This window comes from Narcine bancroftii, chromosome 1, assembly GCF_036971445.1.
Source record: "Narcine bancroftii isolate sNarBan1 chromosome 1, sNarBan1.hap1, whole genome shotgun sequence".
In the NCBI taxonomy this organism is placed as follows: Eukaryota; Metazoa; Chordata; class Chondrichthyes; order Torpediniformes; family Narcinidae; genus Narcine; species Narcine bancroftii.
This window is the reverse complement of record NC_091469.1, coordinates 368,596,419-368,622,763: the sequence shown is the minus strand read 5'-3', so window position 1 is coordinate 368,622,763 and position 26,345 is coordinate 368,596,419. Positions and strand designations below refer to the sequence as shown.

The following is a 26,345-nucleotide window of genomic DNA, read 5'->3' as shown; positions in this document are numbered from 1 at the left end:
ATAAAAAGAAGGAAAAAAGAAAAATATTTTCAAAATAAACATGAAAAAACATGTAATTATATATAAACCATGAAAATTCACCCCACCCCCCACCCCCCCAAAATAGGTGTTATAATAATGTAATCTAACACCACCTCCCTCTATTTTAGGGGCTGTGAACGGAGTCCACTTTCCCTCCCAACCCCCCAGTATTTTAAATTCTTTAAATCCTAAATCTAAACTTAATTAAAAGAAAAAAAATACCATACACCAAAACAAAAGAGAAAAATGGTCAGTATAAGGTGTCTTAATTTACACCTCATAATAAAAAAAACTGCCAGAAAATTTAGTCCATCAAAAAGAAAAAATAGAGCATTCATAAATCTTCACATTCTTCACTCCCTCTGAACAATTGGGAGATTTTGTGCACATCCCTCAGCTTCCACAAACTCAAAAAGATCTTGTTTCCTTCACCTGGTATGAAGAGCTTCAAAGTCAGTGGATGATGCTGAACAAACCTGTATCCTTTCTCCCATAAAGTCTTCTTTAACCAGATTGAATTCTCTCTTCTTTTTAATAAGTCTCCTCTTATATTAGCGTAAAATAAAACTTTGGCACCTTCATGCTCCAGTGGGCCTCCTGTTGATCTTGCCTTTGCTGCTATCAAAGGTAAAATCTTCCCTGTGTCTTGGAACTGAAGAAATTTAATTAGTATAAATTATGAATTGAGTTGGAGATGGTTTGGGTGTGAGAGCTCTATGCTCTTTTTCAATCTCTATGGGTTCGTCAAAATGTCCAGAACCCAACATTTCAAGAAGCCATTCCAGGAGAAAACCAATCATATCTTGCTTGTCTACACATTATTTGAGATCCACAATCTTAATGTTGTCTCTCCTACTAAAATTTTTCAATACAACCACTTTTTGCTGCAATTTCTTATTCTCCATAGTAATCTTCTGCTATAGTTACTCTATTCTCTACTTGCTGCATGTCTTCTTGGCCTTAGTTTTAAGCCTAGATTTTACAGTTCTAGTTTTTTTTTCCTCTCTTTACCTCCTCCTCCTCTTCTCCTTCTGGGACTTCGTCATCTTCTCTGCCTGATGTCTGTGAGCCTGAGTCGTCTTCGGTTGGCATCACTGAAGGCCTCTGTTGTTCGTGCATGCATGCAGCGTCACTTCTGGGTTCCTATTCTTCAATGCCATCTCTCCATTGCTGCGGGAGAGTGATGTTGAAATAGGGGCCCTCAGAAGGATCACTCACCTGGGGAGCAGCCTGAGTGCTGGATCCCTGCTTCTTACCGACAGTAGGCCTCGTTTCTCATTTTGTCTTCTTGTCGCGATGGGCTTCAGGTAAGGCAGCAGCAGCTCTTTGTTTTTTAGGAGACATGTTTGAAAATGTTATATAGGTATTTAAATATATTTCAAACAATTTTTAATCACTTAGAACATAACCTAACTTTTTTTTTTACAGTTTTTCCAGGAGGTTTAGATTCCAAGTCCTAACCCTAGAGCATCATGAGACGTTCCCCCCCACCCCCCCAAAGGCAACATTGTTTTACCAGTCTGAGGTTCATTAAGGGCTCTAATAAAACTGTTCTTGAATCTGGTTGTGCATGAACTCACACTCGTGAATCTTTTTCCTGATAAGAGTCTTTTAAAATATTGGCCGATTTTTCCAATGTAGCGGGAGGTATAGGTAGTTGATGGAGTGAAGGGGAGGGGGAGGTGTTTGTGTGATGATCTGAGCCGCGTTTCCAACTCTTTACAGTTTCTTGATGTTTGGGCAGAAAAGTTCCCAATGATGTACCCTGACAGGATATTTTCAATAGACCAATTGTAGAAGTTGTGGAGAGAGGCAGATGACATGCCAAATTTCCTCAGTCTGATGCATATTCTTGGCCATCACATTGATGTCGTTGGACCTATGGGGCTGTTTTGCACAGACAGTTTGTTTATATTTCTTGATTTGTTTACGTAGATATGTTGTATACAATTTTGCACTACCAATAAGTGGTAATTCTCCTTGGACTTCAGGTAATAAAATATCAGTGATGTATGTGATGTCCTGTATGTAGTCTGACAATAATTCTAAATCTGAATCTCTTGAAACTATGTACTCTCTCCTACTCAACACTGTTGAAGCTATCTGGGGAGGGAGCTACGCCCCTCTTCCAGAAGTCCATGGCCAGCTCCTTATCTTGCTGACATTTTGACCTGTCATTGTTTGTGATTCAACCTACAGTGGCGGTGTCATCAGTGAATTTTGTAGATGAAGTTTCAATGGTTGGCCACAGTCCTGGGTGCTCAGGGAGTATAGTAAAGGGAAGAGTACACAGCATTGTGGGGCCCCAGTGTGGCAGATGATTGTGGAGGAGATGTTGTCATCACTGATTATGTCCTGCAGGGTGTGAAGTCATGGATCTTGCAAAGCTATATAAAATAGTCATTTCTGGCCTCTGGAGAAAGTGGCCTACTTACTGTTGTCAGGAACAGAATCCTCATGTAACCTAAGGAATGTCTGTAGGGTGGTTTAACTTTGTGCTCCAAGCTGGACTCTAATGATGATTTAAAGTCAGAGAATGGTGGAAGAAATATTAGCCAACATTAACTTTGGGACAATAAACCAAAGCGCAGGGAAAGCTCATCAGGTCATGCAGCATCCATAAAAAGTAAAAGATAATTGATGTTTTGGGCCAGGGTCCTTCTTCAGGAGTGGTAAAATTCAAGCATGTGCATGAATGAAAAAGTGGGGGTTGGTGTGAAGGGAGAGGAACATCGGCTAACAGGTGGGGGGGAGGGAGAAGAAAAAGAAGCTAAGAAATGATGGGGGAGAGGGCAAAGAGCTAAGAAAGATAGCTCTCTGTTAGGAGAAGGAGGGGAAGGGGTTGGGGAGCTGGAAGAAGGGTGACAGAGAGAGACTGGGAAAGGAGGTTAATGGAATTTGAATAAGTTGATATTGATACCAACTGATGAGACTGCCAATACAGAATGCAAGGTGTTTATTTTGCAACTTATTCCATCTCTCCATTCCATTAACAAGCACTGAAATCCCAGACTTGCTCAAACTTGTGCAGAGAATTGCAGTCTGCTATACATGGAGCTGAGGGCATTTTCCACAAAATATGTGACATTGAACTTCATCGCCATTCACCAAATACCTGTAAAGCACCCTGACAGTTATTAAAAACCTAATAAAAATGTACCTGCCTGCTTTAATTTTGGGTACCTTTGTTTTGTGCACTTCCATAAATCTATTTGATCACTGCAAAACTTCAGAAAACAGAGAATAAAAAGTACAGAAAATATTTCGGAGAGCTTTCTTTCCAGTTGTTAAGTGAATTCCGTTCTTCATATATAAATGAAAACTACCAGGAATGATTCTGAGAGTTTGGATTATGGGCCAATTTTGTCAATGAGGATTTATCATGAGACAATAATAATTCTGCAGTTCGGTGCCTATTTAAACATTTCAACTTCAATATATTGTTTGAGTGAAAGTTAGTTCATAGGTGTCCTTCAAATTTAAAGTAGTATATGTTTACTCAGCTTCAGGTCAGTTTTATTTGAAATTTTTTTATATCATTACTTTTTAGTGACTGAGTTCATGCTTGAAATCTTTAAATAAAAACCTATATTTATGGTGTAACTCAAGAAAATATTTTTGAAGTGCTGTAACTGTTGTAATCCAGGAAGCAACCACAGATTTTGAGAATAAGATACGCATTGATAATGGATTTGCAATGTTATGTATCCTTTAGCTCTATTTTTGACATTCCAGGTTGAATAAGTCAATATTGTTAATATATTTTATTATAGGTAGCTAATATAGAAGCAAATCATTTTGAAACACTTTACAAAATAATTTTGGTAATTTTCTTATTCTTTTGAACTATTTCCTTCAGGTTATGCTGCCAGTAATGTTAGTTCCTCACCAAGTACTGAGAGTTTGCTCACGGCAAAGGATTCCACAGCCTCCCCTCCACATTCGAGTGCTAAAAAGGATTCATTCTTTAGTACAATCTCTCGTTCACGATCACATAGCAAAACTATGGGTGGCCGAAAAGATGTGGTGAGTCCTTTTCATAACACCTGTGTTAAAGGTAAAATCTTTCCAAATTAAATAAAAAGTAGATTTGTTTTAATATTATGGATTATTGTACCTTAGATTTACATGCATTTTTTTTTGTGCCATGTGTTAACTTTCAATGTACTTTCTACTTCTTTACCAGCAGAAAATTATTCATTTCTGAAACCCTGAACCATCTGTTTTTCAAACACCTTTAATATAATAGAGTTGTTAAATATTTAAATTTTTGATTAAGGTATCTCCAATAATTACTGAATTAAACATGGTAATTTATCTCAATATTTTCACTCCTAAAGGCGGTGTGAATAGCAATGTAATTAACCTGTCAGACCTTATTATTATTAAAGTACATACTTACAAAGGCAATCTTATACAAACTCATCTGTAAAAGATTTTAGTGCATGATTGACATAATTGGACCACAGAGGTATAGAGTGCACTAATTTTCAGTCATTTTAGCTGTAACCATGCTTGGGAGTTGCAGGGCTTTCCTCTGTTCTCCTCACAGCTTCTGGGTCCCAGGTTTGACCCTGACCCCTGGTACCACCCGTGTGAAGTTTAGATGTTTTCTCATGTGAATTTCTCTGAGTTCTCTGGTTTTGTCCCACATTCCAAAGATGTGCTAGTTGTTCAAATGGTCACGCATTAGTGTAAGTAGTGCAGCTTATGGCAGATGTGGTAGAGAATAAGTTGCAGGGACATGAAGAGATAGGGAACAAAATGAATTGGAATACTCCCCATGCACCTAATAAATTGTTCATTGGACACAAACTGATTCCTTCTGATCAGCCATTTCAGTGTCTTGCTGAAGAAACTTGCCCCATCAGGGTTTTCCAGATAATAACCTCTTTCTTTCAGGTCACCACAGAGTTCCTTTTTGTATCCCTTATTTCAGCCAGTCCTCTCCTTGTATGGACCACAAGGACTTTGACCAGGCTGAACTAAGAACTCAAAACCCAGCTTCAAAATGGGGTTTTTCCCACAAGTTTTCCAGCTGGTCACGTTCCAGTTCCAGCTGATGCTGAACTATAGAACTGAATTCTTTCACTCAGAAAAAAATCACATGACAAAATCACATGTTTTAAGACAGCCAACTGCACTCAGAAAGACTGCGGCTCCGAACCTAATCTTCTGAGTTTGTTCATCTGCTGCTTTCCAAAACAATAATCCATTACTCCATGTGGAAAACCCATTTTGAAGATGGATTGTGCGTTTTGAAGATGGATTGTGCGCCTGGTCAAAGTCCTTGTGGTCCACACAAGAGGACTGGCTGAAATGAGGGATACAAAAAGGAACTCTATGGTGACCTGAAAGAAAGAGGTTATTATCTGGAAAACCCTGATGGGGCAAGTTTCTTCAGCAAGACACTGAAATGGCTGATCAGAAGGAATCAGTTTGTGTCCAACGAGCAACAAATCTCTCTCTAAAAACCAACAAGAACCTTCCTGAGCATTAACCACTTACCTTTCAAGCACCAAAGCCCGGTGAAATTCATAAATGTTAAATTCTGTGCCCAGTATAAGAATTACCTGATACTGGTGAACTTAGAGGAGTGAGAAGTGAAATTGGACTGTGAATCAAAGAATTTTTTTTGAACTTGTACACATCACATACACATGCACTTAGAATTAGAAGCAGGTTAAGTTAATAATAATAAGTTAGAGTTTGATTCTGTTTTCATGTTTAAAGATAATTAAAAGTAACTTTTGTATAAATACCCATTTGTCTTGGTGAATTTCTATTGCTGCTGGGTTTTGGGGTCCTCTGGGCTTATTACACCAGACTGGTGAAAAGCGAAGAATGAAAGGGGGAGGAGTACATACCAACAAACAAAATGTGTTAGTAGGATATGATAAGAGGTCAGGAAAGGTGAGAATTGATTGGGGAAGGGGTTGGGGGAGGGTCTGTGAAAGGAGACAAAGGAAAAAGGAAGAAAGAGAGAGACACACACAACTAGAGGAAAAGAGACATAGGTAAAGATGGGGGTGGACTATTGGAAACTGGATAAGTCAATATTAAAGTCATATGGTTGGAGGGTGCCCAAATGGAATATGGGATGTTATTTCTCCAATTTGCAGGTGGTCTCAGTCTGGCAATGCATGAGAACATGGACAGACATGTCAGCATAGGAATGGGCGAATTGCCAACTGCCAGCTTCTACCCTGACCTCAAATTCACTTGGTCCATCTCTAGCAACATTCTCAATTTTCTCAATTTCTGTCTCCATCTCAGGAAACAAAATTTCAACAGACATCTTGTATAAATCCACTAACTCCCACAGCTATCTCAACTGCACCTCTTCACACCCTGACCCCCTATAAGGATTCAATTCCTTTCTCTCAATTCCTCTGAATCTGTCGCATCTGCTCCCAGGATGAGGTCTTCCATGCCAGATCATCAGAGTTGTCCTCCATCTTCAAACAATGTGGCTTTGCCTCTACCACCATCGACTCAACCTTCACTCGCATATCCTCCATTACCTTCACACATGCCTAGTCCCCTGCGCCACCACTTGTAACAAGGACAGGATTTCCCTTGTCCTCACCTAACACCCCACTTGCCTCCAGATCCAACATATCATCCTTTGCTATTTCTACCATCTAATATGTGATCCCACCACCAGACACGTATTCCCCTCTTCTCCTCTCTTTGGCTTCCACAGGAACCACTCCCTCCATGACTCCCTCTACCCTATCACTGCTCCTTCATCCACTGGCACCTACTCCTGTGTCTGCAAGAGGTGCTCCACTTTCACCCACATGATTTTCCTTACCACCATTTAGACCCCCAAACACTTCACTTGTGAATCTGCAGGAGTCATTTACTGCATTCAGTGCTCCTGTTGTGGTCTCCTCTGCATGGAAGAGACTGGGTGCAGACTAGGAGATTCCTTCGTTGGGCGCCACAACTCTGTTCTCTGCAATAGTGTGAATCTCCTAGTGGCCACCTATTTCAATTCCCCTCTGTCAACATGTCTGTCTGTGGTCTCATGCACTACTAGACTGAGACCACCTGCAAATTGGAGGAACAACACCTTATATTCCATCTAGGCACCCTCCAACCAGATGGCATTAATATCAACTTATCCAGTTTCCGTTAGCCCCTCTTCCCATCTTCATCTATGATTCCTTTCTGCTTTTCTCTCTCTCTCGCCTTTTCCTCTGTCCCCTTTCAACAAAGCCAACCCCACCCCCCCACACCCCCAATCACTCCTCACCTATCCCCTCTCATTATATCCAATTATACCTTTCGTCTGATGGTCTGTACACCTCACCCTATCACTGTGCCCCTTTCACCAGTCTTTTAATTTAGATGCCTCTCTGTTTTACTCATACCTTAAAGAAGGGCTCAGGCTTCGTTAACACCTCTTTACCTCCTATGGACATTGCAAGACCTATTGAATTCATCCACAATCACTATCAGTACTGGAGCACCACAAAGCTGAGCATTCTAAGCTCCCCTCTCTATTCGCTATACACCTATGACTGTGTGGCTTGGTACAACTGCAACACCATCTACAAATTCGCTGATGATACCACGGTAGTGGGTTGTATATAAAGGGGTGATGATGAGTCAGTATAAGGGTGGAGATTAGAAAACATGGCTGAATGGTACATTCAATGTCACCAAAACCAAGGAGTTGATTATTGACTTCAGGAAGGGAAGGTGTACGATCCAGTGATCATTGGGGAATTAGAGGTGGTGTGGGTTAGATTCAAGAGTGTGATGAGGGCAAGAAGGGCTCCTGAAGAGCCTTGAGCTCTGAAAGTAGCCCCATCATTTCAGAGGTTTGGAACGGGAGCTCAGGTTGCCAACAGATAGAGTAGAGGACTGTGCGGCTGCAGGAATGCTACAAACGAATCTACAGACACTCAATGTCTCTGAAGGGACTCTTCTCTTTCTGTTATTGTAAGCAGTGCCAAGCAATACTAATGACGGACTAAAGTCATTTTGTGTTGTATTATATTTGTGTTTTATAAACTGACAATAAAAGAATTTTGAATCCTCTCTCCCTAAACTGTACCTGTAGGGTCTTATTGATATCAATGTGGTCCATGATCTCTGATAAATTTACCTTTCCTTCCCCCTGCTCATCAGCCATTCAATTACATTTTTTGATCTTGGAACCAGGGAAGTATAACACTTTTATAGAGCTGTGGATATCATGTTTCTTTCTTATTGAATGATTGTTGCAGTACTAATATTTTGGACTATCTTGATACATATTTGTATGGATTTGGAACAGAGAATATTTGTGTGAATGTGTTTCTATGTTTACAATTTGATTTTTTTCCCCCTTCAGCATTTTCTTTGTAGTGTTTTCTCTGTTTGGATTTTATGCTTCTGGACATTGAACTGGGTGAAGGTTTGAAGTGATTCCTCAAGTTTAAATTTATTGTCAAATGTATCAAAAAAATGCAGTGGTAGAGGTTCCTTTGAGAGCAGGCCAGTAGATATGCTTAGTACAGTACAAAAGTGCATTTACAGAGAGATTAGTTGTTACAGAGCGAAATCAACATAATTTTACTATCTTGAGGTTCATTCAGGTGTCCGATAAAGGCAGAAAAGAAACTACTTGAATCTGGTGGTGCGTGATCTCATATTTGTGAATCTTCTTCCTAATGAAAGGGGATGAAGAGAGTGTGGCCAGGGTGGGATGAGTTGTTTTACTATAGAAAAGAGTATTTTAATAAGTTAGCTGCTTTTCCATTTTTTTAAATTGCCATTGTTGCAAATATATTTAATCTGTCTTCATTTTGACATGCTGCTGGCGGTGGGAATTATACATCTTTATGCAGATCTTCAGGTTTCAATCGACTGGTGAAGGTTTATTTCTATGAGTATGTTTACGAGATTCAATGCAAAAATTAAATCCCTCTTGGCAGTCTTAAATGTAAAGGTATCTGCCCATTCTTCTTTGCTTCCAAAATTTGGTTTCATTAACTTAAATGAAGCTGAACTTCAGAAGCAGAATAGAGTGTGCTAGTGCTATTGTAGAGTGAGTTGAGTACCACTAATTCAGCTTGAAGAGGTTGGTCATAGTCAGAATTAGCACATTCCTTGTAAAGATCTGCTCCAACTGCAATTTGCCTACTGCCATAATTGTTCCATAGTAGATGTAATCTCACTAGCTATCCACTCAGCCCTGGATCACCTGGACAAGAGCAACATGTACATCAGGGTGATTTTCATCGACTACAACTCAGCTTTCATAAATATCATCATCCATCAGTTCTGATCAGCAAGGTTCAAAACCAAAGCTACTACCTCTCTCTGCAAATGGATCATTTATTTTCCTCATCTGAGGACCACAGTCAGTACAGATCGGTAATATCTTGTCCTCACTCACAATCAACACTGGTGCCCCTGAAAGATGCATGCTTAGCCCTCTGCTCCACTCTCTCTACACCCATGACAGTGCCATCTACAAATTTACCAATGACGCCACAGTCAGCAGAATTACAGACAACAATGAGGAAGCATACAGGAGTGAGATACATCAGCTAGTTCAATGATGTCACAACAACAACCTTGCACTCAGCATGAGCAAAACTAAGGAACTGGTTATGGACTTCACGAAGCAGAAACCAGGAAAACACAAACCAGTTCTCATCAAGGGCTCAGCAGTGGAGAGGGTAAAGAACTTTAATTCCTGGGTGTCAACATCTCTTAAGATCTATCCTGGAGCCATCATGTCAATGCAATCATGAAGAAAGCTTGCCAGTGGCTATATTTTGTCAAGAGTTGAGATTTGGTATGTCACCAAAAACTCTTGCTAATTCTCTAGGTGTACTATGAAGAGCATTCTGACTAGACACAAGGCTGGAAAAATTCAGCAGGTCAAACAGTATACTGTATATGCATTGATAAAGATGCATAACTAATCTTTCGGGCTTGTGCCCTTCATCAAGGTAACTCAAAATGTAGGCAGGTGCCCAAACAAAATGGTGGGAAGGAGGGGCAGGGGGAAGAGTTCAATCTCAAAGGCAGAAATTAATAGGTGGATAAAGGGAGGGAGGGTGCACCAGAAAACAGGAAGAGGGATGGCTCTATAAATGGAGAGGGAAGAGCGAAGAGAGCTGGAGGAAAGAAGACAAAGGAAATGGGAAGGGAGGGAGAATGGAGAGTCGGCTCGCAGAAACTGGAGAAGTGGATGGTAATGCTATCTGGTTGAAGAATGGCCAGATGACTCTGACTAGTTGCATCACAGTCTGGTAGGGAGGTGCAAATGCACAGGACAGAAAAAGGTTACAGAGGGTTGTAAACTTGACCAGCTCCATCATTAAAGACACATTTAAGAGGCACCATCTCAAGAACCCTCACCATGCAGGCCATGCCCTCTTCTTAATGCTATCATCAGGAAGAAAGTACAGGAGGCTGAAGACTAACAACCAATGTTACAAAAACAGTTCCTTTCCCTCCGCCATTAGATTTCTGAAGGATAACCAACCATGGACACTACCTCACTTTTTTCTCTTCTTTGCACTAATTATTTATTTTTCAATAGTGTATTTAAGGAAATGTAATTTATTATCAATTTTTTTGCAGCCTAAATGCACAGGACTCTGCTGCAAAACAACAAATTTTGTGACATAAGGGGCACACACGAAATTCAAATAAACAGTTCAACTGAAAACCCCATCGAGTCCAGTGGTGTTTTCTCTGTGTGGGAGCCACCACATTGGTGACCCCGCAGAGCCCAGACGATATCTGGTCTCAAAACACGGATCCATCATCGATCAGTGCTGTCTATGTGAAAATCACCCCCTTCTGGACCCACCGGCTCCTCCTCAGTCTCTCCTAGCAGCAGCGTGTGGCCAGGCTGATGCGCCTCGATGGCCTGGGGGAGAGCCACATCCGCCTTGAAAGATTAGATCCTTGCACTGGCAGAAGATCACAAACCCTGCCTGATGTTTGAGCAAGCCTTCCTCGAACAAATGCTGGAAGACATCCAGCTCCTGCTAGCGGATGAGGACTTCTCAGACCCCAGGAAGGTCACAGCCCGCACTGACGTGTTGTGGCGGATGAAGCGAGAGAACGAGGCCACCATGAACCAGGTCGCCGCCCTACATCCAGCCGACCACAGCCCACAGAAGACAGAGGAGCACCAGCTGACCTGGTGCTTCTATCACCAATGCTGGGGAGCACAAGCCTGCAAATGCTACCAGCCCTGCTCATATCAGAGAAACAACCGGGCCAGCCGCCACATGCACGAACAGCCTCGTACACACGGTGGACAAGAACAATGGACGGCTTTTCCTGGTGGACACCGGAGCAGAGTTGAGCATGCTGCCCCCGACCACCCTTGAGACCCACACGGAAGCACGAGGTTGGATCTTGCTTGGCATTTGAATGGCTCTGAAAGAAGACCTCCAAGTTTCGTCCGCAGAACTCATCTACGGTGCTCCGCTGCCACTACCAGGGGAGTTTCTCAGAGCAGACGCCGAATCTGGAGGTGAGATCCACACTACTCGCATACCTCTGCAGCAAGCTCGCCTCATTAACACCTACCCACCATGGCAAGCACCCAGCGAATGTCCCCAAAGAGCTGGACTTCATATTCATCCGGTGTGTACCCAGCCCTCCTACAGCGCCCGTACTAGGGCCCGTACAAAGTCCTCCAGCAATCAGGAAAAGCTTTTAATCTGGACATCGGGGGCAGGGAGGAACTTTTCACAGTTAACCGGCTAAAGCCGGCACACGTGGACTTAAACCAGCCCGTTAAGATGGCACAACCTAAAAGGAGGGGCCAGCTGCCCAAGCAGCGGGACACGTGAGCTGGTTATGGGGTGGGGGGGTTGTGTGGCGGCACACATCTCTGTGAGTGAACCAGCCCCATTTGTACCGCTGCGCTGGCGGGGCAGCTGCAGAAGATGGCGCTGTCAGGGCTTGCTCATTGCCTCATGGCTTGGGCCACAGCACGCGCCCTGGGCCACGTGATGACGCGGGGCGGAACTCCTATTGGCCTTAAAGGGGCGTGCGTGAAATTCAAATAAACAGTTCTACTGGAAACCCTCACCGAGTCCAGTGGTGTTTTCTGTGTGTATTCAATATGATAATATTATGATATTTGCATCATAAGATTGTGGAGATTTTGTGTTTTTTTTTGTATTTGTCTTTGCTTGGGATACAGACAGCGAGTCTATAGAAGTGAGGCAAAACTGCAATGAGGTCATGGATACAATGCAGATTACAGAGGAGGAGTTGCTTGCTGTATTGAGGAAAATAAGGGTGGATAAATATCCAGGCCAGATAAGATGTTCACTCAGAACTTGAGGAAGACTCATGGTGAAATTGTAGGGGCCCGAACAGAGGTATTTAAAATATCTATCGCCACAGGTGAGATGCCAGTGGATTGGAGGATAGCTAATGTTGTTTGTTGTTTAAGAAAAAGTCAAAGAATAATCTAAATTATAGACTGGTGTGCCTGATGTCAGTAGTGGGAAACTGCAAGGAATGTATCATAGAGACTGGTATATAAGTATTGTACTTGGATAGACAGAAACTGATTTGTTATAGTCAACATGGCTTTGTTTGTGGTGGGTCATGTCTAATCAATCTCATGGAGTTTTGTGAGACTATCAGGAAAGTTGATGAATGAAAGGCATGGATATTGTCCAAATGGACAAGGTCCCATGTGGGAGGTTGGTCCTGAAGGTTCAGTCGCTTAGTATCCAACATGAAGTAGTAAATTATTTAAACATTGGCTTTATGGAAGAAGCCAGAGAATCATGGTAAAGGATTGCTTCTGTCTGGAGGTCCGTTCCTAATGGAGTTCCTCAGGGATTAGTGTTGCGACAATGTTTTTTGTCATCTATATAATTATCTGGATGATAATGTAGTAAATTGGATCAGCAAGTTTGCAGATGACACTAAGATTGGAGGTGTAGTGAGCAGCAAAGAAGTTCTCAAACCTTGTATGGCGATCTGGCAAGGAAGGCACACAAAACTTGCAGCAGCATCTGGACCAGCTGTAAAAATTGAATGCAAAGTGGCATCTAGAATTTAATGCAGACTGGTATGAGGTGCTGCAGTTTAGGACAGTGAACAAGGGTAGGATTTACACTGTAAATGGTAGGGCTCTGTGGAGTGCTACAGAACAGAGGGATCTGGGAATACAAAAACATAATTTCCCTGAAAGTGACATCATATGTAGATAGGGTCATAAAGAGAGCTTTTAGCACATTGGCTTTTTTTCTTTTTAAAATATTTTTATTGAGTTTAACATAAATCCTACATTCAAAGTCTTTTAATATAGCTAACAGATCACATTGGCCTTCATAAACCAAAAGTATTGAGTATAGGAGTTGGGATCTTGTGTTGAAGATGTACATATCATTAGTGCAGCCAAATTTGGAGTATGTGCAGATTGGTCACCTACCTATAGTAATGGTGTCAATAAATAGAGTACAGAGAAAATTTACAAGGATGTTGCCAGGATATTAAGAGCTGAGTTATAAGAGAAGATCAAATAGGTTAGGAGTTCATTACCTGGAGATTGGAGAAAGAGAGAAGATTTGATAGAGATATAAAAATTATGAGGGTATAGATAGGCAGATAAATGCAAACAGACTTTTACCATTGAGGTTGGGTAAGACAAGAACTAGAGGACACAAGTGAAAGGTGAAATGTTTAAAGGAACATTAGGAGGAATCTTCTTCACTCAGAGGGTGGTGAGAGTGTGCACCCTCAGAGAGTACAGAATGAGCTACCAGCAGAGGTTGGCCAATTTTGACAATTTTGCCAATATTGGATAGGTATGCAAATGGGAGAGGTATGCAGGACCTATGGCCCATGTTCAGGTTGATAGGATTAGGTGTAATAAATAGTTGTGCATGGACTAGAAGGGCTGAAAGTCATGTTTCTGTGCTGTAGTGTTCCATGGTTTTAAAATATCCATATGTTCTTTGTCAGTAACACCAGTTGTTTTAAGTGGAATGACAAAATGAACTGGTTACATAAGGCTGACATATTTTAACGAGGGATTACTCTATGCCGGCCTGCCGCATCCACTAATTAGAGCAGAGAAATCCACAGCACAGAACAGGCCCTTTAGCCCACAGTGTTGTGCCAACCTAATAAGCTGCTCCAACAACTGCCTTTAATTACCCAACTGCATAACCTTCCATTGTTCTTGTCATTTTTATCATTCTTTCATTAATTGTTATAGAGATATTATTCACTAGAAATGGAAACAAAAACAATTATTTAAGTTTCTAGTAATTTAATACTGCTGGTTATTTCACCAATCCATTTATTCAGATTAATTTAGAGTTCATTTTAGTTTGCCTGAATGAAATCTTTGGCATGTACAGCAGAGGGCAGCTCTCTAAAGTAAAATTGCAAAGAAGCTGGACTTACTGCTGAGTAATGAATAATCCTGCTCCTCGAGATGAATAACTCTTCCTCATTTATTCAAATAAGCAAACAATGGAACAATGTTAAAAGTCCTAAAAATATAGTCCAAGATGGTGGTTCCAGAAAAACTGAAGCAACTTCACAATGCTGAATGATCTTCTCTAAAAGTTTATCTAGAAAGGTTTCGTGTTAAGATATTTAGAAAACTGTTGTCTGAATTTTTTTAATTTTAATTTGAACATGCAGCATTGTAACAGGCCCTTGTGACCCATGAGCCATGCTACCCACTACTCCATTTAGCCTACAACCCTTGTACATTTTTTTGAAGGGTGGGAGGAAACCAAAGTACCCTGAAAAAACCCATGCAGACACAGGGAAAGCATACAAACTCCTTACAGACAGCGCCAGTTTCCAACCCAAGTTGCTGGCACTGTAATAACATTGTTCTAACGTGCCACCCAAAATTTGTGGAATTTGAGAAAATTTATATCTGATTAATTGGTAAATTTCCACAACCAAATTGAATTCAGAATTACAAACTCTAATGGCTCACTGGCTGAACTTCTCCTCCAATCAGAGTTAATATTGTAGTTATGATGTTAACGTGTCAACTACAATTTAGCACCCATTCCATCATGGCCCCAAGTTCTTTAAACAAAAATAAAATACTGCAGACATTGAGAATCTGAATCAAATTACCTGGAAAATAGTGCAAACTTTGGGATTGTACCTGGTAGAATCATCTACTTATTGCTTTAGCTGAAGACATATGAGCCTTATCCCCATTATTTGTAAGCTAGGCTTTATAGTGCCATGCAGCATGGTTACAGGACCTTCCACCCAACTCATCCATACCAGTCAAGTTAAGCATCTGAGTATTTGTCCCATATCTCTCTAAACCATTTCAATCGACATAGCCATCTAAATGTCTTTTCAATGTTGTAATTGTATCTGCCTCAACCACTTCCCCAGGGTTCAATACATTGTATATATTAAAAAAAAGTTGCCCTTTTGGTTCCCTTATAAATCTTTCCCTTCACACCTTAAATCTATGCCCTCTAATTTAGACACTTCTACCCCAGTAAAAGGACTGACCATTCACATAACATGCACCTGTATAATGTCACCCCTCAGCTTCCTATGCTCAAGAGAAAAATGCCACAGCCTATCCAGCCATCCAGTGCATCCTTTCCATCTTTCCTATAACTGGATGACAGAACTGCACATAGTATTCAAACCATGTGTGGTCTCACCAATGTCTTGTATAGTTGTAACATGATACACTAAATCTTGTACTCAATGCCCTAATCAAACATGCCAAATGCCTTATTCTCCACCCTTTGTGGCATCTTTTGGGTAATTATGTACCTGTGCCCCTAGATCTCTCCGTTTTACAGTACTTTCCCGGGCTTTGCTATTCCCTGTTTAAGTTCTGTCTTGGATTAACATTCAAAAATGCAACTTGTTCAATTCAGTTGCATCAGCCCACTTTCCCAGTGGATCTAGATCGTATTGTAATCTTAGATAACTTTCTTCACATTATACCACAAACTTCAATGTCACCTGGAAACATATTGATCAACCCAACTGCAGTTTCATCCAAGTTGTTATATTGATGTTAAACAACAGAGGACCCTGTAAGCCTACAATCTGAAAAACAACCCTCCATTACTATTCTCCTTTTCCCAGACCAAATGTGTATCCAATTACCTCGCTCACCCCAGATCCCATGTGATCAGCCTTCCATGTGGGACCTTGTTGCTAAGGTTTAACATCAAATGATATTTATCATTAGAATATTTTTATTTATTTTTGTCTTTCTATAGATCCCAGTATGTTTAGTTTTAAAAGAACTGGTGTTTATGCCAAAGTACAATTATTTTCACACTTCAATGATGTGTTAAATAGTTAACGGAATCTTAAATATGTAATTTGATTTAAAAATCTGCTTCCAAATCTAATGTTCATCAGTTTGCTTGATTGTCTAAATTTGAAATCAGAAACATAGATTTAAGTGTTAATAGATCCCTAATAATGCAGGTTATTCTGGAGAGAAATGAGTGAACCAATATTGTGAGTTTGATGAAGATTTATAAATGTTTACTGTCTTTTATATTTCAGGAGGATGAATTAGAAACCCAGGTCTCATTTTTGCAAGGACAACTGAATGACCTTGAGGCGATGTGCAAATTCTGTGCCAAGATGATGAATGCACACATATGTAAGTTTTGGTAGCATAGTCATCGGTCAATGGGGGAAGTACATCCCATGGGTGCAATTGGAAGCTTTATGATTGCTATTCAGTTTACTTAGGCTAATATGATCCCACAGCATCTGGCATATAATTTTATTTTGCATTACCTGTTATTATCTGTTTCAAAGAATTATATCCCTTATACCTTTTTTGGATTTAATTTTGAAGATTGACGCAAGTTAAGTTTGGCCAGAGTAAAACTCCAACTCATAAAAACCCAGCGAGATGAGTTGATCAGCAAAGCTGCTAGTCTGTTTTGTTCACATTTTGTATACATTCAAAAGTAACGTGTCCAAATCAGAACATCAGGAGTTTTGTAGATAAATTCAAGGGAACTTGGTTAAAACTTTTTTCTTCAGTACAACTATTGGTGGGTTGTATGATGCAGAAAGTCCTCTCGTCATGATAGGGTTTTGTTCTTGGGCCAACGAAAACCATGTATGCGAGAGTGAGCATACAATACTCTCCAGCCAGCCTTGATGATTCAATGAGTGAGTGAGTGAGAGTGGGGTGGGGGAGGGGGCATTGAGGAGTGAAGAGAAGGCACACAGAAGCTGGCTGCAGCCCTGAAGGAGTCAGAAAACACCTCCCATTCATCCCACCAGTCTCACAAAATTCTCTTTTGTATGTACAGCATGTGGTGTCCCTAAGTTGGGTTTCCATAGCCCAGGGAGGACACTTTTACTAAGTTAAGAAACCAATTTATCTTCAGTTCTTTAAAATAATTTCTGTTTTTGTTAGAAGTGTGTAAAAATGTTTCAATTGCTCTGTTAGTGGTAGTTATGTCCCAAAAGGATTAAATGCATTATATTTACTTATCAGTCACTTTGACACATTCAAATTATTCAAAACCTTTGAACTAACTTAAAACAAAGTTGTTGCATTTCAGAAGTAAAGGGCATGTTTGCTTCTATTTGCATTCCTCCAAATGAAGTATGAGCTTTGAGCAGATTATTCATGAATTGATTCATGTGCCTCCACCAAAGTTGGCTGCAGTTGATAACTTAAGAGTTTTTCCATTCAGCTCCTCATCTGCAAAGTGCTTAATTTCTATTAATATTGGTTTTCCATTTCAAGGTTAGTTTTTCAATATTTTTATTGAATTTTATATAATAGTACATACATACATATATAAAGGAATGATGCATAAAACTAATACAACTGTAATAGAACAGACAAACACAATATGTCAAAGAAAAAAAATCTTATTCATAGGTAAACTGAAAAAAGAAAAAGAGAGAAAAAAAGCAATATAATTAACTGATCTAAACCCCAAACTATTCCTGTTGCATGGCAATCTAGAAAAAAAAACTGCCAGTAAAAATAAAAAGAAACGCATAATCACAGGAATCACAAAGAACCTGATTAAGATTCCCATTAGAGGCTGTGAAAATAATTCAAAAACGAACCCCAAAGATTGAGAAAGTTTAAATTTGAACCACTTGTGGAACATCTGATTTTCTCCAAGATTAAATATGACATCGTATCATGTAACCACCAATTATGAGTGGGAAGGACAACATCTTTCCATCTGATCAAAACTACTCGTCTTACAACCATCCCAATCAAAGTGCAAGGTTAACATTAATAATTATCGATAAAGTACAAAAAACCTCTTCCCAATACTTGGCAAAGGTCAAACAAGACCAAAACATATGAATTAATGATCCTTTCTCATTCTTACATTTGTCACAGAAAGAGCTAATATTAGGGTAAATACTAGCTAATTTAATTTTCGATATATAAGCTCTCTGCTCAACTTTGTAACAGTGAGTGACGGGCACAAAGAGAAGATGTATTTACCAACTTAAGAATCATCAGAAATAGAAATCTGGAGGTCCTGCTCCCAAGCCTTTTTAATTTTATCCACTGAAACTTGCCTTGATTTCAGCAGAACATCATATACAATAATTATTAACCTTTTCTCAGATAGTTGAAGATTGTTTCTATCAAATTCATAACAGAAGCCTACGAGAATTTTTAAGATTGAGAATGGAGAAAGTCTCTAATCTGCAAATATCTAAAAAAACTGAGAATTTGGTAAATTAAACATTGCACATGAATACTACTTATCTCCTCAATTAATCTCCTTGTGGCAGAGCCCAGTCGCAATGCATTGGAAGTGTAAAAGGAAAATATTTAGTGAGACTTGAGCATGGTCTACAACTAAAACGATTAGAAACAGGAGCAGGAATACCATATTCACTCTCTCATGCCTCCTTCACATTCGACCAGCACAATTGTCCTGCAGTTTCCCCATTTCTCATGATTCTCCCAGCATCTAAAAAACCTTTTGATTTCTTTCTTGGTTTAACTAAAAAGTATTATAATGTGATCTGTGTATCACTGGTAATAGGATTTATTGTCCATCCCTAATTGCCTTTGAAAAGGGGATGATGAGCCATCATCCTAGTCCAATGAAAGTATCCTACACAGAGAATAGAGAGGGTGCTACCAAGGTTAGCCCCAACAACAAATGAGGAATGGTGAGGCACATCCATCAAGATGGTATGTGATGGAAGAGAAAACTGCAGGTGTGGTATTCCCTTGTGCCTGAAGCTGCATTGGTGGAACAGACTAGAGGTTTAGGAGTTGCTCATGAAGGTCCCAATGACCTGCTCAATCCACTGATTTCCTCCAGCAGACTGTGTTTAGGTTCAGATTCTAGCATCTGCAGTCTCCAGTGGTCTCCAGCATGCCGGCATAATTTGGGGATGTATTTCTATTTGAATAGCTGAAAGCAGACAGTCCCTTCAAAACCAGAATCAGAATTGTAATCAGAATTTATTGTCATGAGTAAATCAAAAAATTAATTATTAAGGGCCCATTGCCAGCAAAACTTGTCTTTTGTTTTAGATAAATTGCTTTAATTTACACTGGTCAGAGTTGAATTTTAGATGTATTACTTTCAGTTTTTTCTTTCCTATCAATTTAAATTAATAGAATAATGCTTGTGGTAATATGTATTTTCCATTATTCTTTTAAAAGTATATAATCTAAAAAATTATTAGCTATTATTATTTTGTATTTAATGCTCCAGAGAATGATTGTATGTTCCTAAGCTTAGCTTTCCAGAGGTATTTCTAGTTTGAAAAGAACATATATAAAGTCCTGAATTCCAATAGTATTAAAGTATGAGAAAGGTCATCATTTCACCCCAATTATTCTGTGAGCACAGTGAAGGCCATCGTGAATCATTGGTAATTGCTTTCATTAAGAGATAACTCCCAAGATAAGGTTCAAGCTTTCCAGAGGTCTTATTGGTTCAGCATTGTACAGCGGGCACAGATTGGAGGAGGAACTTTATTTTCCAGATAATAAATGTAAGGCCTCTTTCTCTCCTACATTTCAGTGAATGAGTCAATAATGATTAGGAGTTCAGTCTCCAGAGGCACATACACAGGCTTCATTTGTGCTCTGCTGTACATTGACCAAAGTTTGAGTAACTGGGATCCTAGGTTGAACAATTCCTTACTTGTTCTGTAGGTTAGCTCCACTCCAGCAGAAAACTTAATGGAGATAAGGACTCTAAAGAGTATCATTGCACCAAAAAAGATGGGAAAAATTGTTGGGTAATGATACACTCTTGTTTGACAACAATCTGAACTGAGATTAAATCTGTTTGAACTTTAAGACCATTCTTGCATACCAACATGTAGACATAAGATGGAAATGAGTTTAATGCAGGTAGCCCTCCTGCAGACTTTTATGAGGAGAGAAAGACCATTTATAATTGTTAATTCTGTTCCTCACATTTCTGTTCAAGATGTGACGCACTCGGGATAGTGTTGATTAGTGCGTCTATTGACTGAATCAGGAAAAACCACTTAAACCTCTGTGAAAAGTTAGTTGAGAATTCTACCAGTAAAATGTCTGTAGAGAAACCAGAAGCTGCAAACAGATTTGTGTCCTTCTTTGAATTGGGATCATGGTTCTGAAGTTCTTTGACATGTCTTCCATTCCCAGACGTGAGATGTTTTTGACGTGAAGGTTTTTTCCTTTAGTGGAAAAATGTTTGGAGATTAGGAACTGGAATCTGGCACAAAGCTTACAGTCTGCAGGCAGCAGTGTTCCCGGCCAACCCACCATATTTGTGCAGCATGTACTGCCTCAGCAGGCACTTCAAAGTATTGGAGAAGTACCACAAATGCAGCATAACAGAACTTTCCAAAGGGAACTGAAAATGTCCTTCCTAAATCATTCAGCCCATCGAGTTGGCTCTGCCATTTGAATCATGGTTAATTTATTATGCAATATAATAAGAATTTGCAGGACTGTAGGAGGGGAGTAAACCTAACTAATTTGCACTTACACAGAGCTATTAGACTCAATGAATCAAATGACATCCTTTCTTGGTGCAAACATTCTGTCTTACCAAAAGGATTTAAATTTGCTTGCATTTTTCCCTCCAATATTACTCATCTCTGCCCATTTTAAATCATTCTTGTTATTTCTTCCTGCGTTCTGTTTCCTGCTTCTAATTAACTATTCTCTGCAAATTTCAGCTAAGTCCGAGCTCTACAACTAATAATCTATGATGCATCAAGTTGCACTGACTTTCATTTAGCAAAATTTAGAATGATTGCATCTTCTTATTTTCACCTTCTCTCTGCCAATCTCCCATTAATCAATGTATCCTCTGCATTTTCTGCCACTTACAACTGGGTCCCACTATCAGATGTAACTTCCCCTCCCCTTGCTTCTTTCCTTTTTTTAATTAAACTTTATTTATTTGAAGAATCATTAATAGTAATACAGAATACATTCCATAAAGAAAATTTTATATGAATATTTATATTTTTAAAAATAATAAAAAAACAAAAAGAAAAAAAAATAAGAAAAAAAACCAAAAAATTAAATCAAATCCCCACACCCTCCTCCCACCCCATCAGCCATCTCTCTTAAGGAGAGCTAAAAATATATCTTTGGCTTGGCTTCGCGGACGAAGATTTATGGAGGGGGTAAAAAGTCCACGTCAGCTGCAGGCTCGTTTGTGGCTGACAAGTCCGATGCGGGACAGGAAGACACGATTGCAGCGGTTGCAAGGGAAAATTGGTTGGTTGGGTGTTGGGTTTTTCCTCCTTTGCCTTTTGTCAGTGAGGTGGGCTCTGCGGTCTTCTTCAAAGGAGGTTGCTGCCCGCCAAACTGTGAGGCGCCAAGATGCACGGTTTGAGGCGTTATCAGCCCACTGGCGGTGGTCAATGTGGCAGGCACCAAGAGATTTCTTTAGGCAGTCCTTGTACCTTTTCTTTGGTGCACCTCTGTCACGGTGGCCAGTGGAGAGCTCGCCATATAACACGATCTTGGGAAGGCGATGGTCCTCCATTCTGGAGACGTGACCCATCCAGCGCAGCTGGATCTTCAGCAGCGTGGACTCGATGCTGTCGACCTCTGCCATCTCGAGTACTTCGACGTTAGGGGTGTAAGCGCTCCAATGGATGTTGAGGATGGAGCGGAGACAACGCTGGTGGAAGCGTTCTAGGAGCCGTAGGTGGTGCCGGTAGAGGACCCATGATTCGGAGCCGAACAGGAGTGTGGGTATGACAACGGCTCTGTATACGCTTATCTTTGTGAGGTTTTTCAGTTGGTTGTTTTTCCAGACTCTTTTGTGTAGTCTTCCAAAGGCGCTATTTGCCTTGGCGAGTCTGTTGTCTATCTCATTGTCGATCCTTGCATCTGATGAAATGGTGCAGCCGAGATAGGTAAACTGGTTGACCGTTTTGAGTTTTGTGTGACCGATGGAGATGTGGGGGGGCTGGTAGTCATGGTGGGGAGCTGGCTGATGGAGGACCTCAGTTTTCTTCAGGCTGACTTCCAGGCCAAACATTTTGGCAGTTTCCGCAAAGCAGGACGTCAAGCGCTGAAGAGCTGGCTCTGAATGGGCAATTAAAGCGGCATCATCTGCAAAGAGTAGTTCACGGACAAGTTTCTCTTGTGTCTTGGTGTGAGCTTGCAGGCGCCTCAGATTGAAGAGACTGCCATCCGTGCGGTACCGGATGTAAACAGCGTCTTCATTGTTGGGGTCTTTCATGGCTTGGTTCAGCATCATGCTGAAGAAGATTGAAAAGAGGGTTGGTGCGAGAACACAGCATTGCTTCACGCCATTGTTAATGGAGAAGGGTTCAGAGAGCTCATTGCTGTATCTGACCCGACCTTGTTGGTTTTCGTGCAGTTAGATAATATATAAACAGAAACTAAAAATAAATAATAAATCAAAATATATCTAAATGCATATATTCCAAATATGGTAACCACTTATTAACAAAAAAAGAATAATTGTCATGCAGATTATATGTTATTTTTTCCATAATACAAGCTTTCAATTCATTATGCCATCGCATTATATTAATCACTATAATATCTTTCCATGTATTTGCTACACATTTTCAAGCTACAGACAATGCTAAATATATAAATGCAATTTGAAATTTATCCAACCCTAATCCCTTTAAAGGTATTATATAACCCATTAAAAAAATAATGTATCTAATGGTAACTTAAAATTATATAATTTTTCCAAAATTAGCTTAATTTTATCCCAGAATGGTTGTACATGCACACAAGACCAAACAGCATGTAAAAAAGTTCCAGTACATACACCACATCTAAAACAAGAATCCAAATTACTAAAACCTTATTTTTTCAATTTCTCTGGGGTTAAATACAACTGATGTAGAAAATTATAATTAATCATTCCATATCGCACATTCATCAATTTAGTAACACTCTCATGAGACATAACTGCCCAGTAGTCTTCAGGAAAAACAAAAGGTAAATCATGTTCCCATTTAAGCTTAGACTTCTCCCATTCTGGCTTATCCATATTGTCTTGTAATACTTGATACATAACAGAAATATAACCCCTTTTTGGTATAGAAGAAATCAAAGACTCAAATTCCATCAATACAGGAAAAATCATCTCTCTACCATACATATTTTTCACCAAAGCTCGAAGTTGATAATAAACAAATAAAGAATTTTCAGCAATATCAAAACACTCTTTCAATTGATTAAAATAAAGAAACTGTCCTTCTACAAAACAATCCTGTAATGTTTTTATACCCTTAGAATCCCAACTCTTTAAATGACTATTAAACATTGAAAAAGAAATAAGCTGATTATTATATAATGGAGTTAAAATTGACAATTTACCTTTTGATCCTAAAATCTTATTTTTTTTATTATATTCCCTCAACAAATTTACATTCCATTGAAATATAAATTGATACACCTCGACTTCAGAAATACAAACCATCTCAACTTTAGCCCAACTTGGGGACTGGTCCAAATCCATCAGTCTACTAATAAATTTCAATTGGGTTGCTTCATAATAATTTTGAAAATTAGGTAATTGAAGCCCACCTAACGCATACTTCCAAGTAAGTTTACATAATGCTACCCGTGTTAGTTTACCTTTCCATAAAAATTTTCTCATAACTTTATTTAAATCCTGAAAGAAACTCTTTGAAAGAGAACATGGTATTGATTGAAATAAATATTGAATATGAGGAAAAATATTCATCTTAATACAGTTAACTGGACCAATTAAAGTTAACGGAAGATCTTTCCACTTAATTAAATCTGCTTTAATCATTTTTAATAATGGAACATAATTTAACTTGTATAAAGATTGATACTCAGTATTTACAATTATTCCTAAATATTTAATTTTATCAGACCATTTCAGTTTTATAATATTTTTATACTCTAAATAATCTCCTTCTCTGATTGGCAAAATTTCACTCTTGTCCCAGTTAACTTTATATCCAGATAATGTTCCATATTGTAATAAACATTCCCGCAAATGTGGCAATGATTGTTCTGGGTTTATTAAATATATCAAAACATCATCTGCAAATAAATTAATCTTATACTCTTCATCCTTAACTCTCATCCCTCTTATCTGTTCATTCTGCCTTATTGTTTGAGCTAATGGTTCAATAGCCAATGCAAACAGCTGGTGACAATGGACAAGCTTGTTGAGTTGAACGCGTCAATTTAAACAATGATGTAACTTGACCATTTGTCACCACCCTAGCAGTCGGGTTCATATATAAAGCTTTAACCCAACCAATAAAAAAAGGGCCAAATTTAAACTTCTCCAATACTTTAAAAAAAATTCCATTCGACCCTTTTTTTTGCGTCAACCGCAACCACCATTGGATGGTTGGGCTGCTGTCAATATGCATTGACCAAACTAATCAATCGAAGAATATTATCTGAAGCATTTCTATTTTTAATAAAACCTGTTTGATCAACATATATCAATTTAGGTAAATACTTCGCAAGTCGATTTGCTAACACTTTTGCTATAATTTTATAATCAACATTCAATAAAGAAATAGGTCTATATGAAGACACTTTCAACGGGTCTCTATCTTTTTTTGGGATTACAGTAATTAAAGCATTAGAGCAAGATTCTGGTAACTCATGCTGTTCAGTCACTTTGTTGTAATACCTCCTCAAACACCGAAGATAAATCTTCATAAAAAGTTTTATAAAATTCCACCAAAAACCCGTCGTCACCTGGTGACTTCCCATTGGACATTTCCAACATAGCCACCTTAATTTCTAATTCTGTAAATGGATCTTCCAGATCCATAACATCCTCCTCTTCTAATACTGATAACGTTAACTTAGATAAGTAAGAATCAGTAGAACCACTATCCTATTTCCCCTCAGAAGTATATAATTTTTTATAAAATGAATAAAACTGGTCAATAATTTCCTGAGGTTTATAGGTAACTGTTGAATTATTTTTTACAGCATTAATAATCCGTGAAACCTGTTCCTTCTTTAACTGCCATGCAAGTACCTTATGTGCCCTCTCACCCAACTCATAATAACACTGCTTAGATTGATTAATTAAACATTCAAATTGATAAGTCTGCAATGCATTATAATGCAATTTCAATTTAGTCAAAGCCACTTTTTTTATCTTCTGTCACTTCCTTCTGAAATTCCTTCTCCAATTCATCAATTTGATTTTCTAATTCTAAACTTTCTGCCATATACTGCTTCTTAACTTTAGTGGTATAGCTAATAATTTGTCCTCTTAAATAAGCTTTTAACGCATCCCATAACACAAAATTACTTTTTACTGATTTAGAATTTTCAGACAAAAAAAGTAATCTGATCTTTAACAAAGATAACTGTGATAGTACAGATCTATCACCAATGTACATAGTGTATATAGTTACTGTATCTAGACTGTGCTTACAGCGATTGGCTGAGAGCTAAGCCACACCTATTGTTTGGGCCTTAAAGGGTTGTGTCCCTAGCCAGGTCGGATCATTCCGGACTGGTCGGCCACCTGTGAAGAGCTCCGGTCTTTTGCTAATAAAAGCCTTGGTTTGGATCAACAAGTCTTTGGTTCTTTCGACGAGCTCTACAATTTTATTAGCAAAAGGAATTTTTTTTGAAAGGGATGGAGCGTTTAACTCGGCCAGAAAAACTTGATATCGACCCACAGTCAGCTACAGCCTTCAAAGCCTTTAAGTTCTGGCTGCTGAACTTTGAAAACTTCCTGAGATTCATTCAGGTGGAGGAGGATAACCAGCGTCTAACAGCATTGCTGTCTATGGTGTCCTTGAGAGTCTACGAGAACATCCAGGATGAGACCACTTACACCGCAGCCATAAAGGTACTGAAAGGACTGTATGATCAA

General features: G+C 39.3%; 1 protein-coding gene across 16 annotated transcripts in view; it reads left to right on the top strand.

The window, feature by feature from the left end:
* tbc1d5 (TBC1 domain family, member 5) overlaps window positions 1-26,345 on the top strand; it is a 538,200-nt gene that overhangs the window by 462,984 nt on the left and 48,871 nt on the right. For all 16 annotated transcript variants that reach the window (XM_069913037.1, XM_069913049.1, XM_069913042.1 and 13 more), the window contains 2 exons: window positions 3,881-4,047; window positions 16,546-16,645. In XM_069913037.1, coding sequence (XP_069769138.1) covers window positions 3,881-4,047; window positions 16,546-16,645 — 267 coding nt within the window. The remainder of the gene's footprint in view (window positions 1-3,880; window positions 4,048-16,545; window positions 16,646-26,345) is intronic.